Source organism: Hypomesus nipponensis, chromosome 16 (assembly GCF_054491055.1).
Source record: "Hypomesus nipponensis isolate SF chromosome 16, ASM5449105v1, whole genome shotgun sequence".
Classification (NCBI taxonomy): Eukaryota; Metazoa; Chordata; class Actinopteri; order Osmeriformes; family Osmeridae; genus Hypomesus; species Hypomesus nipponensis.
This window is the reverse complement of record NC_140376.1, coordinates 3,765,877-3,781,135: the sequence shown is the minus strand read 5'-3', so window position 1 is coordinate 3,781,135 and position 15,259 is coordinate 3,765,877. Positions and strand designations below refer to the sequence as shown.

The window sequence follows — 15,259 nt, the reverse complement described above, 5'->3', positions numbered from 1 at the left end:
GGAGACCCTCAGGACTCGGGTTTCCATTCCTCAGACAGCTACGGTTTCTCCTCTTCTCCCTCTCCTCTTCCCCCCCCCTCTCCTCTTTGTTCTCTTTTCTCCTCTCCTCTCCCCGCCTGGATGAGAAACACACCTGCCTGTCTTCACAGTGTCTGACCGAGGCTGTCCCATTGGACGTCTGGCTGTGATTTATGGTCTCCAGCGTAGCAGGGATTCCTGCGTGGCCGCTGAAAGCTGGGAGGCTGGGGATGGGGTCGAAGCGGGCCGCTGGGGCGGGGCTGGGGGTTCCGCTGGTGAGGACGGTGGGGGGGTGGTGGGGGGGGGGAGATCAAAGTCTGTAAGTGGCGGCGGATCTCGGGACGCACCGCAGTGATGAGGCCTCTGGGAATTTCCTTGGGAGAGGCCCTGGCTATCAGTCACAGCAACCTGAGGATCTGGTTACACCACTGTGTGTGTGTGTGTGTGTGTGTGTGTGTCATATCGTGTCGTTCTAGTGGTCTGAGGAAACAGCCACTCTTCATCATTCTCCTGTCCCAGACACATTCTCTCAGGACCACGTGACCACACAGGTTTTAACTAGACCTGTTCCCAAGATTCTACCCAAGTTCGACCCAGGACTGACCCACACACTCGGACACCGGGGGACGAAACCTGGAAAGGGTTTCTTGAAAGACAACATACTCACAGGAAACTAGATTTATTAGCAGTAGTTTGAATGAATCAACTTAATATCTCCTGGAGCTAGTCCACCACTGCACTCAGCCCAGAAAGGTGCTCTGTGGAAAAGTCTGCTCTGTTAGTGGTCTTTCAGCGCTGTTAGTAGTCTAGACCTGTAAATACAGATTGGAGAACGTTCCCAAACAGGAAAGTGACCTCTTGTCAACAGTGAGAGGAGCCAAAGGTGAAAACCATGGCTTTTATATCACGTCTGCTTTTAATTCAAACACCCACTATAACCCACTCGTTTACCCAAGCAGGCTGCTGTGTGTGTGTGTGTGTGTGTGCGTGTGAACAGTGTGTGTGTGCACGTCAGTGTGTGTTGGTGAAGGTCAGACGGGTCTAAATTGTTCTGTTGAAGTTGCGGCCCATATTCACACCTTCCAACGGCTGAAGTCGCTTTCATAGCTGTCGGCTGTCGGCTTGGCAGACTTTAGAGGTCACGCTTTATCGGGGGAAAAAGCGATTTCTAATCATGAGCAAATGTGTGGACGTCTGGGACCATGAATCACACAGCTGAATGTGAGTGGTTGTCGGAAGACCAAAATGCAGGTGTTGGTACGTCGTTTGAAAACATGAAGCTGTCGAGCTTGTCGTGTGCTCAAAGCACAAACGAAACACTCAATCTCGGCTTCGCTTTAGTGTCCTTCACCAGGATCAACAGAAGCAGATTTACACGGGGGCAAAACGTTTGCTGTGAGAATATCCATAAAGCGTATAAAATAGGATCGCAGGTGTGTGATCGAGTCAGACAAGTTATGATCTTATAACCTACAACTCCAAACGATTTACACGCAAACGCACACACGCATGCGTACATATGAACACACCTCACGGTCTCACGGCAGCCACGCTGAAACTGTCAGCTGCCGGCATATTTACTGGGTGTCATCTCTGCAAGTCAACTTCCTTGGAGGCCCCTTCGGTCTCCATCGGTCTGCTCTGCTGAGTGGGTGGTCTCACACACACTCGCTGTTCACACACTCTCACACTCATACTGGTCACACACGTGCTCTCTGGTCACACACACACACACACACCACAATACCTTGTAGTGTTCAGAGTAGCAGTTTCCGATCAGTTATGCAGTAAGTTGCCATTTACCTCCTACTATCTCACCCTAAACAAGCAGCACCATATGTCAGCTCTGTCTCCTAGCTACGTGTTTACCACGGCATCCAGGCATCCAGAAAACAGGCCGCCAAACCACACACTGACACACAAGCTCTCTCTCTCTCTCTCTCTCTCTCTCTCTCTCTCTCTCTCTCTCTCTCTCTCTCTCTCTCTCTCTCTCTCTCTCTCTCTCTCTCTCTGTCACACACACACACACATACACTGTCCCTCTCCATGAGTAGTCCTACTGGCGGTGTTTTGACTTGCAACACCTTGTGGCAGGGCCGAGTTCCCACTCAAGAGGGTCTCTACGCACGCCCACATTCCTCTTTCCCTGTTCGCGAGTATAAGTGTCCTTGTTTGTGTGTTGGAGAAAGGCATGTGTAACAGTCTTGTTTGTGTGTTTGTTTGCAGTGCCTCCAGCCATGCAAGGAATTGTGGGAAACCAGAAAGGCTCTGTCCCAGAAATCCTGCGAGGTAAGCACCCCTGTTTGGAGGGATTGTGTGGGTTGCCTCTGAACTGAACTGAAGTGATGAAAGCAGGTGACTAACCTGTGCTCTGGCCCGACCTCTGTCTGTCAGACCACTTCTTCAGTGATTGGACTGGACAGCTCTTATGAGTTACAGAGATACCCTGATTTATAAGTGCATCTGCAAGCATTTATAACGAGAGGGGGGGTGGTGGCATAGAGATGTCCACCAGAGATGATCATCTTGAAGGTTGAGACTGACAGCCTTCCACTGCTCCCCAGACTACTACCTCCAGCCTCCTGGTCCCTGCCCTCCTTACCTCCCCGCTCCCAGCCTCTTTTCCCAATGCCTCCATCCCCCTTTGCCTCCCCTTCCTCCCTGCATTCCTGCCCCCTCACAACTGCCTCAAGTCTCCTTGCCTTCTTTCCTCCTCCCTGCTTCCATACTCCCTGCTCCCTTGCCCCCATGCCTATGCCCTCGTTCCTCCCTGCCCCCCCCCTCCCAGGCACGGAGGCCCTGGGACCCCGTAAGAGGAGACATGGTAGTGCAGGAAGGGGGGGGCGGGGCCCCCGGAGGTTCTCTGTTAGCCTTTCATCATTCTAGCTGGAGCATGCAGTTACTGCGCTGTTTGTGTTTCTGACAGAGCTACTGAGGAAAAGAGGATAATTGAGGTCTATTAGTTAAACCTGGTGTTTATACCCGCCTTCCCTCTCTCCACACACGCACACACACACACGTGCGCACGGCTCATTGGTTGATGATAAAAGCAAACTGCTCGTGTTCTCTTCAGAGTGCCAGTAGACTGTACCTGCAGGAAACACGCTCTGGTCTCTGACGTGTGTGTGTTTCTGCCTGTGTGTGTCTGTGTGTGTGTCTGCGTGTGTGTGTGTTCCCCGACGTGTGTGTGTTTCTGCGTGTGTGTGTGTGTGTCCGTGTGTGTGTGTGCTTCTGCATGTGTGTGTGTGTGTGTCTGTGTGCCCCGACGTGTGTGTTTGCTCGACTGAGAGATATTTAATCCTCCAGTGTTTATTTGTTTGTGTTTGAGCCTGGGTAGGACCCTGTCATCAGAGCTGAGGCTGGAGACACAGAGCTCTCTGGGAGACTCCAGGTCTCAGCAGTACACCCAGACAGAGGGCTGGAAGCAGGCCTGAACCCACCACCACTCTCTCTCAGTCACTCTCTCTCTCGCTCTCTCTCTCGCTCGCTCTCTCTCTCTCTCTCTCTCTCTCTCTCTCTCTCTCTCTCTCTCTCTCACTCTCTCTCTCTGCTTTTTCTTTCATTTTCCCTTTCTCTATCCTCCTGTTTATTTCTCTGTCTCTCTCTTGCTCCATCACATATACAGTAGAGTGTAGTTAGTAATCTTGCCCCCCCCCCCATCCCCATCAGAAGCATCATGAGTGTTTGACCAGCTGGGACTTCCTGGTGTCTCTGAGGACAGCCAAGCAAGGGGACTGCCCCCCTCCCCAGAGAGCCACTGGATTCGCCGCTGCCTGTGTGGAGAGCTGCTCATTGGACCGACACTGCTCCTCCTCCAAGAAGTGCTGCTCCAATGGCTGTGGACACACCTGCCAGACCCCGGCCAATCTCTTCAAGGGTATTGGACATGTCCCGCCCATTCGCCAACTTGGACCATTGGTTATCCGTCTCGTCTGTCTACTCCTGTTTTACAGGAGTCCTAACCGTGTGAATCTGTCTCATCCCTACCTCCTCTCTCTTATGCACGCACACTGACCCCCCCCCCCCCCCATCCTTAGGGGTGCCCCTGAAGCCCAGGAGAGAGATGACCTTCCTGGAGGACCGGCAGGGTCACCTAGAGGTCACCTGGATGTCAAAGTTCAACGTGACCATCGAGCCAGTGCTGTACGTGCTGCAGAGGAGATGGAACATGGGCATCCTGCCCAGCGAAGACCACGCCTCCACCTGGCACACCGTCGCCATGGTAACGACCACCTCCCCCCCCCCCCCCGTCGTCGTCGTCGTCGCCTTCGTCGTCCTGTGGCGGGAAAACTCTGTCTGGGTCTAACAAAAGGTCTAACAAAACACAGCATAGCCTTATAACACAGGGTAGTTATCACAACACAGGGTATTTTACTGTTAAAACGTTTTTGATGGCCGAGCCCAACCACATGTCTCCCTGGTCTGGCCTGCTCACCGCTACTCTCTCGTCACCACCCATGCCAGTCTACCAGTGTTGCCAGTCTAAACGAGCGCATGTGTGCGTGTGTGTGTCCGTGCGCGCGTGTGCACGCTCTGCTGCCAGTCTAAACTAGCCTGTCTCTGCGTGTGTGTAGGCTGAGGTTAGATAAATAACCAGAGCTTTGGGAGCCGCCACAGCCAGCCACGGTCGTGCTCTGGCCTGACTGACTGCTCCTTATTGGCTTAGAGGAGCTGTGTGTGTGTGTGTGGGGGGGGGGCTGTCATGTGGAGAGACCTGTCTCTCTGTGGAGAGACCTTTCTCTCTGTGGAGAGACCTTTCTCTCTGTGGAGAGAACTTTCTCTATGTGGAGAGACCTGTCTCTCTGTGGAGAGACCTTTCTCTCTGTGAAGAGACCTTTCTGTATGTGGAGAGACCTGTCTCTCTGTGGAGAGACCTTTCTCTGGAAGGATCAGGGAAGACGGCACAGTAGACACACACACACACACAGTCCTGTGGCAGAACTGAAATAAAGAGGCCAGTTCACCGAGGGAGGCCACACACACACACACACACACACACACACTCTCTCTCTGACACACACACACTCTCTTCTCCTACCCATGATCTTTTTGTCTTGGTCACGGGTTAAAAAAAATAATATTCCAGTTGCATCTGCGACTGTCCCGGGTCAATGTCAGTGGCTGTTTCTTAGACCTGACCCTTGACATCTGACCCTTGACCTCTGTGTAGACCATGGAGGAGCGGGCTGTGCTGAAGGATGTGCGACCTCAGCGCTGGTACCAGTTCAGGGTGAGCGCCGTCAACAGCCAGGGCACGCGCGGCTTCACCACGCCCAGCAAACCCTTCTACTCCACCCGAGGTAAGAGGAGGAGGAAGAGGATGATGATGATGATCTACATCTCTTCTCACCTCTACTGTCCTCTGAGGACATTGGATTTCAGAACTCTCTCTTTCTCTCTCTCTCTCTCTCTCTCTCTCTCTCTCTCTCTCTCTCTCTCTCTCTCTCTCTCTCTCTCTCTCTCTTTGTGTGTTGTCCTCTTCACAGTTCGACTCAGCCTCACCACACCCTGTGATTGTGACAGTGTCCTAGGTTTAATGGTTAGCAGGCCGAGGTAATCAGGGTCCAGATTCAGGAGAGACAGCCGTCAGTGCTGTGTGACTAACCCCCTGGGTGTGGACTAACCCCCTGGGGAGAGGATAACGTGGGGTCCCCGGCCCCAGCCATGTGTGTGTGTGCATGTATGTGTGTGTGTATGTGTGTGTGTGTTAGTTCCCCCCCCCCTTCACCACAGTACAAAGAGTAGGAGGACTTCTAGATGTATGACACGCACGCGGTGAAACACAGATTGTGCGTCGCCAGCAGCGCTCCACGTCAGTCACATTCGTCCGATGTTGATTAGGCCGAGCCATGGTGAACGCCCAGAGGTCAGGGCTCAGGAAGTCCACAGATGAAAGGTACCCTGGGAGGTTGAGTAACCTGAGTGACGTCTCCGTCAAGGTGACCTGCCGGCCAAACTGGGGCAGCTCAAGTCTTTCATGAACCCTCCATCTCCTTCTCCCTCCCCTCTCCTCACCCCTCCATCCCCTTCATGTCCTCATCCATTCATGTCCTCATTCCTCCGTTCCCTCATCGATCCATTTCCTCATCCCTTCACCCTGTATGTCCTCATCCTTGTATCTTCTCAAATCCCTCCATTTCTTCATCCCTCCATCCGCTAATCTCCCTCCTGCTTGTGCCCTGGTTTTACTCAGTCCTCATAATGTTACTCAGATCACTGAGAGAGAGAAAGAAAGAGAAGAGAGAGAGAAGAGAAAGATAGAGAGAAAAAGAACAAGGGAGAGCCCCCGAAAGGCGGAACTGACCTCTTTGTTGTGGTTGTGGCCTGCAGTGAGGCTGACTTCAATACAGGTTAAAAAAAAACATTAGGAGCTAAGAATCACTGCCATAGGCTCACTGCTGCTACCTTACCCCGGCTCCCGCACTCACGCACACTCACCCCAGCTACCACATATCAAAGACATGGGGCCCTAACATGTACCCTCGACCTCTTGTATTTGCCGAAAGGACAACATTGCCTGAGGTGAAGCCCGTTCTCCTCAGAGAGGAGCCCTCTGTCTCTGGGAGTTGTAGTTTTAATCAGAGACAGAGCTACTGTTTGTAGTTTTAATGAGAGACGGAGCGGGTGTTGAAAAGGAATTTGACCCTAATGTAAGTGACTAATGGCTTCTCTAAGGCTAAGTTACAGTACTAATACCAGTTTCATAAACAGCCAGCCAGCTCCAATGTCATTTTCTGGCTTTGATTTTCTGAACAAAGGCCAGTAGACGATTGAAAGTGGCAGTCAGGCGTTCTCTCTCATGAACTCATTACAGTTTCATAACTCCTAATGTTCTCAGAGCAGATACTTACAGACTGCTACTGTGGACTGGTTAGGGCGGCTGTTGGATACAGAAGCAGGGACTGAGAGAGTTCTGAAAGGGTGTTTGAACACAGGCAGCTTTAGGTTTCAAGGCAAATATGTTTGGAACTACAGTATAAGTATCTAAAAGTTTCACCATCCAAAAGCTGAGCGTCTCGGTGTATTTGTATGTGTGTGGGTGTGTTTGTGAGTGTGTGTGTGTATGTTTGGAAAGTTTCAACCTCTGCTGGACAAAAGTACCAATGCCCTCTGCTCCTCTCCTCAGTCAAGTTGTCTGATAGGAGCTCATTTATAAAGCACATACACACACACACACCTTCAATAGCTAGCGGACTACTGGACTGCTGCACCGGATGACCTTGCTGTTATTGAGAATTCACACACCGACACACACACACATTGTACACCACACACACACACACACGTCACACACACACACAAAGGTGAGAGAAGTGTGAGATGTGGGTCATGCAGCAGAGGAACAGGAAGTTCTGTTCAGTCAAAGTTCCTCTCAGTCGCACCACCTCTCCTGTCTCCCACCACCTCATCCCTCTTACACCCTTTTGCCTGCTCTCCATTTTTAACTTTCCCCTCTCCCCCCCTCCCCCTCTCCCCTCTCCCCTCTCCCCCCTCCCCCTCCCCCTCCCTCCCCCTCCCCCCCTCCCTCTCCCCCCCCTCCCTCCCCCCTCTCCCTCCCTCCCTCCTCCCCCCTCCCCCCCTACCCCCCTCCCCCTCTCCCCCCTCTCCCCCCTCCCCCCCCCTCCCTCCCCCTCTCCCCCCCTCCCCCTCTCCCCCTCTCCCCCTCTCCCCCTCTCCCCCCTCCCCCCTCCCCCCTCCCCAGACCCGTTTCCCCCCGAGCTCCCCCAGCGCGTGCGGGTGGGTAACGAGACCCTGGGGGAGGATGGCAGGGTGGGGCTGCTGCTCCTCTGGGACCCCCCCAGGGAGGGGGACCTACCCCTGCACCACTACAAGGTGACCTGGACCCCCCGGCACGCGCCCCGCCACGCCGCCGGACACGACAGGAAGGACAACGCCAGGGTCACAGACGGGGTAAGATCATCGTCCTGTACCTCACACACGTATACACACACTCTTATTAAATACATACATGTGTATACAGTTATCTTAACATTAACAATATGCTCTCTCTCTCTCTCTCTCTCTCACACACACACACACACACACACACACGCAGAAACTGCTACCACACCTGAGTCCTGATAATAAAGTATGGGCCTCTTGGTTTAAACCCCTGCTCCAGCATAGTGTGAATTGAAGCTGCAGCTGTAGAGGTTTTATAGTGAGTGTACCTCTCCACCCCTGTAAACCTCAGCCTCGACCTCAGCCCCAGCCCCCAGTCTCAGCCTCAACCTCAACACCATTATCAGCCTCTAGTTAAGACCGGGTTCAGTTCCACTCCTGACCAACATCCTCCATAACGAATAACCTCCTAGCCCAAACAAGGGCCTCCGCCCCCACCTCAAGTCCCCTGGTTCTGATCAGTCTTGTTTTCCCTGATCCGCAGCCCTCTCTGGGTTAAAACACTCAGTGCTCAGTGTCGGATTCAGACAACACGCACTATAGTGAAGAGAGCTACTGTTCTGACATGGCAGCTTAACCATAATATGTCATCGTGTTTGGATAACTTGACATAACTCTCACGTCAGATCACTTCAAAACAAACGTGGTAACAACATGAGGTCAGGCGTGCTCTGTGTTGGACTGGCCTGCCCTGGTGCACTACTGGAGAGGAGTGTGTGTGTGTGTGTGTGTGAGTGTACGTGTGTGTGTGTGTGTGTGTGTGTGTGTGTGTGTGTGTGTAGCCTATGCTCAGCCAGTTGAGAGTGTGTTGCCGTACAGTGACAAGTCTCTGTGGTCTCTGTGATCCTGAGTGGCTCATGAAGGATCTGTCTGGACCCCGTTAAAGATCTCCCTGGGATCCTCTCCGCTGATGGATCCGACAGACTCTCACCTGCACACAATGATCTTTACTAGAACCCATCAGAACCTTGTCCCATTCAGCACACAGGCTGGAGTCTTTAGAACCCGGTTCCACTCAGCACACTGGCTGCAATCTGTCCTAGGACCCATCAGCGCCCTGTCTCACCCACTAATGCCTATACCCAGCCATGAGATACATCAGTCAGACCTGCACACATAGCTTTTCTCACACACACACACACACACACACACACACACACACACACACACACACACACACCAGCACCATGGAGCATGTGTTTTGACTGTTGGGACGCTATGGAAATACTCCATTTTTGCCACATGCCTTGATGATGCAGATCTGAGAGAGGCGGCCTTCTCCTCCTTCTCCTCCTCTTCCTCCTCCTCCTCTCCCCCCCCCCTCCCTCCTTCCGCCGGCCGCCTCTTGTGATCTGTCGCTATCTAGCCGTCTGTGTTGTGTCTACGGATCAGCCTCAGAGGAAGGCCAGTCAGGAGCATTAGGGGGCATGTTTTGATGTGCTGTCCGTCAAGCGGGCTAATGGGGACCAGCGCAGCGTTATCAGTGGTAATGAGAGAGAGCTGCACTCCCTGGGTCACTTCACTCACTGAGCTCAGTCACACCGGCCAAAACACTGCCAGGCCTGCAGATGATGAATGCCTCTGGAGACCGCTTACAGCACAGGGGTCAATCATGGAGGGAGGGAGGGAGGGAGGGAGGGAGGGAGGGAGGGAGGGAGGGAGGGAGGGAGGGAGGGAGGGAGGGAGGGAGGGAGGGAGGGAGGGGCGGAGGGAGGGAGGGAGGGTAGTGGGAGAGAAAAACAGGCTTGTTCGGCAGAGACTCACGCTCGACAGTACAGTTGTGTTGAATACGACACACATGTAGCGTTCTGATTCTAAGTAGATCCTCTTTTGACTCCTACATCCACCCAGATCTGAGTCTATCAACTGGTGTTTTGACTCCTGCATTCCAACCAGTGTCCAGTGTGATTCCAACCAGTGTCCAGTGTGATTCCAGCTTGTTCATGATCCTTCTCGACTCTTAAATCGACTCTGACATCTCCAGGAGCCAACTTTGTGTTTTGACTACTGTATTGACTCTGATCTGTGATTCGACTCCTGGATTGACTCTGATCTGTGATTCGACTCTTGGATTGACTCTGATCTGTGATTCGACTCCTCAGACGGTGTGTGAGATGGAGCTGCTGGGCCTGCTGTCCGGGTCGGCCTACCTGCTCCAGGTGCAGGCTGTGACCTACTGGGGGCAGAAACGTCTGAAGAGCAGCCGCGCCCAGCTCCCCTTCACCACGGCAACCAACACGGGTACAAAACGTTAAACGTTCCGTCGCTACCACGGCCACCGGCGCACACAAAAACACGCCCTCCAGGCCCTCTCACGGGGCCTACTCCAGCTGTGGCTAGGGTCATCATGACAGGAGGCAGAGATATACAGGCCTGTTCCATCTTCATCGTGAGGGAGCTAAGCTAACATGCTACTGTCTTGAGGCCCCAATTATGATGGATTTTCCTGCTTGTCAGCTCCTTTCTTTAATATGTCTTTTAGTCCGTTTTTACCAGCAGCTGGTCTTTCTCTCCTGTGGCCTTTAAAAACACGACTCAGACAGTAAGAATCCAGCTTTATGGATATTCTGCTGCCTTCGCTTGGATTTAAGCTGGAAAAACCTGACTTTCTGAATGGCGGTTCAGACAGCAGAAATATTTATAGACAAATACTTGACCTTGCACTCGGTAAAAATAAAATGCTGCTTTACTTGGACAATGAGGGCCAGGAGGAGAACACATTGGGCTGAGGTGCCAAGTGCTCAAGGCAGGCTTGTTTTCCCCGAGCCTCTCTGTGGACTGTGGAGGGATGCGATGGAAGGCTAAACCATATCTGACGGTTTAGCAGAAGCTGCCATACGGTGTTATTTCGTGTTTTTCGTTCATTTTCACACTTTTTAACTCTGCGCCTCAGTGTATTCCAGGACGTAACTGTCCCCACACATATCTACTGATCCTCCATAGGGATCCACTGTGCTGACTGGGCTGTTTTTCTTTCCCTAGCATCCTCCCTCTTCCCCCCAGGCCCACCCGCCCAGGAAAGCGTGCAGGGAGAGTTCTCCAACGAGCTCCCCTCCGCCCCCAACCCCGCCCCCCGCCCTGACCCGGACCCAGCCCTGGCCGACCTGCGCCTCGAGGTCGCCGCCCCCCATTACCACGACAACCAGCTGCAGGTCAAGGTTTTCTGGAAGAGGCGTCACCACCAAGGTAAGACCTCTCCTGTCGTCCCCTGTCCTATCCTTTTCTCTACAGGTCAGATGGCTGAGCGGTGAGGGAGTCGGGCTAGTGATCAGAAGATTGCCGGATCGATTCCCTGCCATGCCAAATGACGTTGTGTTCTTGGGCAAGGCACTTCACCCTACTTGCCTCGGGGGGAATGTCCCTGTGCTTACTGTAAATGGCTCTGGATAAGAGCGTCTGCTAAATCAATACATGTAAATGTACACTCCTCTTCTCTTCTCCTTTTTACATGTCCTCAACAACACCCGATATTAGTGTCGTTTTTTTTTTTTACGACTGCTTCTAATAAACACTTTTGCTGTGTCAACACAGTCCTAGAATAGCCGTTTTGGCGCACAGGCTGTGGCACTTGGCGGCTTGCGCGGAGTGGGAGCAGGCGTTCCACTGGCACTGGAGAGACTCGTAAATAGGAGGTGCTGATTGGCTGTTATCAGCCTGAGAGAGAATGAGAGAGAACGGGGACAGATTTAATAACATCAGTATGGAAGTATAAATAGGAGCAGATGCGTGTGTGTGTGTGTGTACATGCGGCTGTGCTTTCCTGTGCTCGTGTGTGTGCATGTGCGTGTGTGCGCACGCACGCGTGAAGGCATTTCTAAAAAAGACAGAGGCAAAAGTGAAGGCTCATCCAGAGTTCACACGACCTGGAGGTTGTGTAGAGATTGATTTGACGAAAGATGTTTCGTGAGGGAGACAAAGAACGAGAGACCGTAACAAAGGAAGGAAAGGTCCGTGTCCTTCAGCGCGTGTGAGGACATCTGTATGACGTGTGTGTTTGAGGAGCGCTCTCGCGTTACCGAATAGCTATCTGGAGGCCAGGGACACCGATAGTGCTCTCACACTGTGACTAATTAGAGTAACTCAATACAGCACTGTCTTACGCATAAAGCCTCTGACACAGTGCACACAGCCTTAGTCACGTCACTCTGCTACAAGTCTTCGATGCTAACCCAACGCAGACTCACATATTTAGTACTCACACACACTCACACGCACACACACACCCATAGAGACACCTGTTGAGCTGAATCTCACACACACACACACACACACACACCGCTAAGGACTAGTTCTTGCTCTCTTCCAGAAGGCCCCAAGGACACGGGCACGTATGTGCTGCGGTGGTACCCACACGCGTGTGCCGGCAACGCCACCAAGACGGAGAGGAGGACCACCGTGCAGGTACGTTCCAGAGCACGTTCCGGAACAAGCCACCGCAAGTTCACCGCACCTTACGTCCAGCTGGGGAGGAGGGAGGGGGGAGGGGGGAGGGAGGGGTGCTGTGTCCACAAGACCCACTGATTTACCCGGCTAAGACCACACCACACCTTGAGCTGTGCAGACACCAGAGCTGTAGACATTATAGCTGCAGACACCGGAGCTGCAGACACCAGAGCTGCAGCCTGCAGCCCGACTCCACCCACTTTTGTCCCTGGCTGGCACAGCGTGTTATGGAGCAGGGTGAGAAGTGCAAAGCGCCGCTTTTACGAGTTCGCCGAGGCGAGCCCCTATCTGATCATCCCTCTGGCAGGCTGGCGAGGAGATCTTCTTACAGCATCATAACTCTCTCCTTTTTAAGCTTTTATCATCCCCCTTTTCCCCCGCCGTCAGTCAGTCATCACTGAAGGGGGCACTGCTACAGAGTTGATCTGCTGTTGCTCTCTCTCTCTCTCTCTCTCTCTCTCTCTCTCTCTCTCTCTCTCTCTCTCTCTCTCGCTCTCTCTCTGTCTCTCTCTCTCTCGCTCTCTCTCTGTCTCTCTCTCTTTCTCACTCACTCACTCACTCACTCTCTCTTCATTCTTCATGCTGTGATGACTGATATTGTCTCTCCATTCCTCTCCTCCTCTCGAATATCTCCTTTCATATTTTCCGCTCTTTTCACAGGGAACCCATTACATCATCACAGGGTTGTTGTTTGGCTGTAAGTACAGCGTTTCCGTGGCACCCGTGGCTACAGAGGAGGATCTGAGGTCCGGGGCTGTTGCCTGGGTAACAACCCCTGTGTGTTCATCGGTGAAGGGCAGGGGGGGCAAAACCATGCCCTGCGTCGGGGAAGGTATGAGAAGCTGCTTTATGAATCCACACACACATCAATTCACTCTTTTTGTCCTCATAGTGAACAACAGCAAACCCAATGATAGTAACTGATCAAGAAACTTTGGGTTTCTCCGCTTTCCTTGAGTTAGAGCGCCATCAGGTGTCTAAGAAGGTGGTACTGCGGCCGGAGAAGCTGACAGCAGAGTTCCACACGGTCAACGGTTCCCTGGTCGGCCTGTTCAGCTGGCAGCTGTCCCAGAATGCACCGGGGCAAACACCTATCGCTGGCTTCCAGTTCACCTGGGCACAGCTGTCTGTCAGCGCTGGGGTAGCCATGGCAACCGAAGGCCAGGACTTCCTCATATCTCAGACGCAGATAGTGGCCCCGGTAAGGCTGTGTGTGTGTCTGTGCGTGTCTGTGTGTGTGTGTGTGTGTGTGTGTGTGTGTACTAGCGGTTGTAAATGTAACAGAGGTTCTTATTAACTTGTGTGTCTTTGTGCATGTGTGTGTGTGTGTGTGTGTTTCAGGACCAGAGGTCCTTGACGGTGGAGGGCCTGCACCCAGAGACTGTGTACCAGCTGCAGGTCCAGGTGCTGTCAGAAGGGGCCAGCGGAGCCTCGGTGTCCCGCACCCTCCACACCCCCTCCCTCAACGCCTCCCTGCTATGAGCCTGGGGTAAGCTACTGCACCCTTCACCCTGAACACTGGGAGTCAGTTGGTTGAGCGGTTAGGGAATCGTGCTAGTAATCAGAAGGTCCCTGGTTCGATTCCGGGCTGTGCCAAATGACGTGTCCTTGGGCAAGGCACTTCACCCTACTTGCCTTGGGGGAATGTCCCTGTACTTACTGTAAGTTGCTCTGGATAAGAGCGTCTGCTAAATGACTAAATGTAATGAACACCCTCCCTGCTATGGGCCTGAGGTCAGCTACTGCACCCTGAACACTCTCCTTGTGCTGCCCCTGACCTTTAGCTTAACATTAGATTCACCAAGACAGAAGTAAAGATTTGATGTCAAAGTTTATTTCCTGAAAAGCCTTCTGCATCTTGTATTTCGGGGGTCCAGTGATCTGTGTTTTTTCCCTTAGTTACCGTATTTGCTTTCCCCTTAAACCACAGCAACGGGAACCCGGATATGACATCAACACCCGGCTTCACCTTTGACCCCGCCCTCCGTTCCACCAATCGCCTGTGGCCTCTGCTCCATCCTCTGCTGCTTCTCACCATCGTGGGTGGAGTGGAAACACCCACGCCATTCACAAGACGGACACGCGCACCCTCCACTAGAAGACCACGACGTCGACTCCGAAAGCGCCCGTTGAATATGCGACCCCTGTATGTTTAGAGTTGAGATATTTCAGTTCCAGTTTTGTTGTGTGTGTAATCATGCTGGTCTTTTTTTTTTTACTTAGCACTGATGTGTGTAGATGAAAAGTGTCGTCCACCTGCCTATAGTACTCTCCAGTGTGTGTAATCAGATAGCTTCAAACGGTCTCGGCTCACAGTAAAATTTCCTGTATTTTTTTTTTATTGTGTAACATAAGTTATTTTAAGGACATGTATGATAACCCCATAGTATTTTTAATGTTAGCCTTTTTGTTACATTTCTGAATTTGTATTTATTGTTTTGTGTAATTAAATACTTTTGTGGTATGTTCTTAACACGTGTGACCACAGATAGAGTAAGGTAAAGGTTTGACTTAAGATGGAGAAAGAGAGAGTTGCGTTTCTGTTGAGAGCTCTCATCCTCGCAGTTAAGTCCAGTCCACAACATTCAGAACCCAGTCCCAGCTTAGAATCGCTGCCCCTTTAACTACAGCGCTATCGACAGAAACACAATACATTGTTCTGCAATTGTTTTTGTCTGCTTTGTATCATAGTATAGTATTATCCCTATTGTAAATATAGTGCTTGATGTTAAATAAACGAGTAGGTCATTATTGCCATACAGTCGAATACAAAATGTCAAAACAAATAATGTAGTTTCTTCTCTTGCTGTCAAAATAACATTTTATTATAAACATCCTACAACTCTACTTAAGTTTTATTGATTAATTCATCCTCAAAATACAAATTCGTGATCAG

At 51.9% G+C, this 15,259-nt stretch overlaps 1 protein-coding gene across 1 annotated transcript in view; it reads left to right on the top strand.

Moving 5' to 3' along the window:
• Positions 1–15,223, top strand: part of anos1b (anosmin 1b) — a 28,530-nt gene extending 13,307 nt beyond the window's left edge. The window contains exons 3-14 of the mRNA XM_084675547.1: positions 2,245–2,307; positions 3,688–3,895; positions 4,056–4,240; positions 5,189–5,318; positions 7,721–7,929; positions 10,023–10,161; positions 10,903–11,106; positions 12,227–12,321; positions 13,024–13,195; positions 13,326–13,564; positions 13,705–13,852; positions 14,294–15,223. Of these exons, the coding sequence (XP_084531673.1) occupies positions 2,245–2,307; positions 3,688–3,895; positions 4,056–4,240; positions 5,189–5,318; positions 7,721–7,929; positions 10,023–10,161; positions 10,903–11,106; positions 12,227–12,321; positions 13,024–13,195; positions 13,326–13,564; positions 13,705–13,845 (1,785 nt within the window). The 3' untranslated portion in view covers positions 13,846–13,852; positions 14,294–15,223. The remainder of the gene's footprint in view (positions 1–2,244; positions 2,308–3,687; positions 3,896–4,055; positions 4,241–5,188; positions 5,319–7,720; positions 7,930–10,022; positions 10,162–10,902; positions 11,107–12,226; positions 12,322–13,023; positions 13,196–13,325; positions 13,565–13,704; positions 13,853–14,293) is intronic.
• The last annotated feature ends 36 nt before the right edge of the window (positions 15,224–15,259 follow it).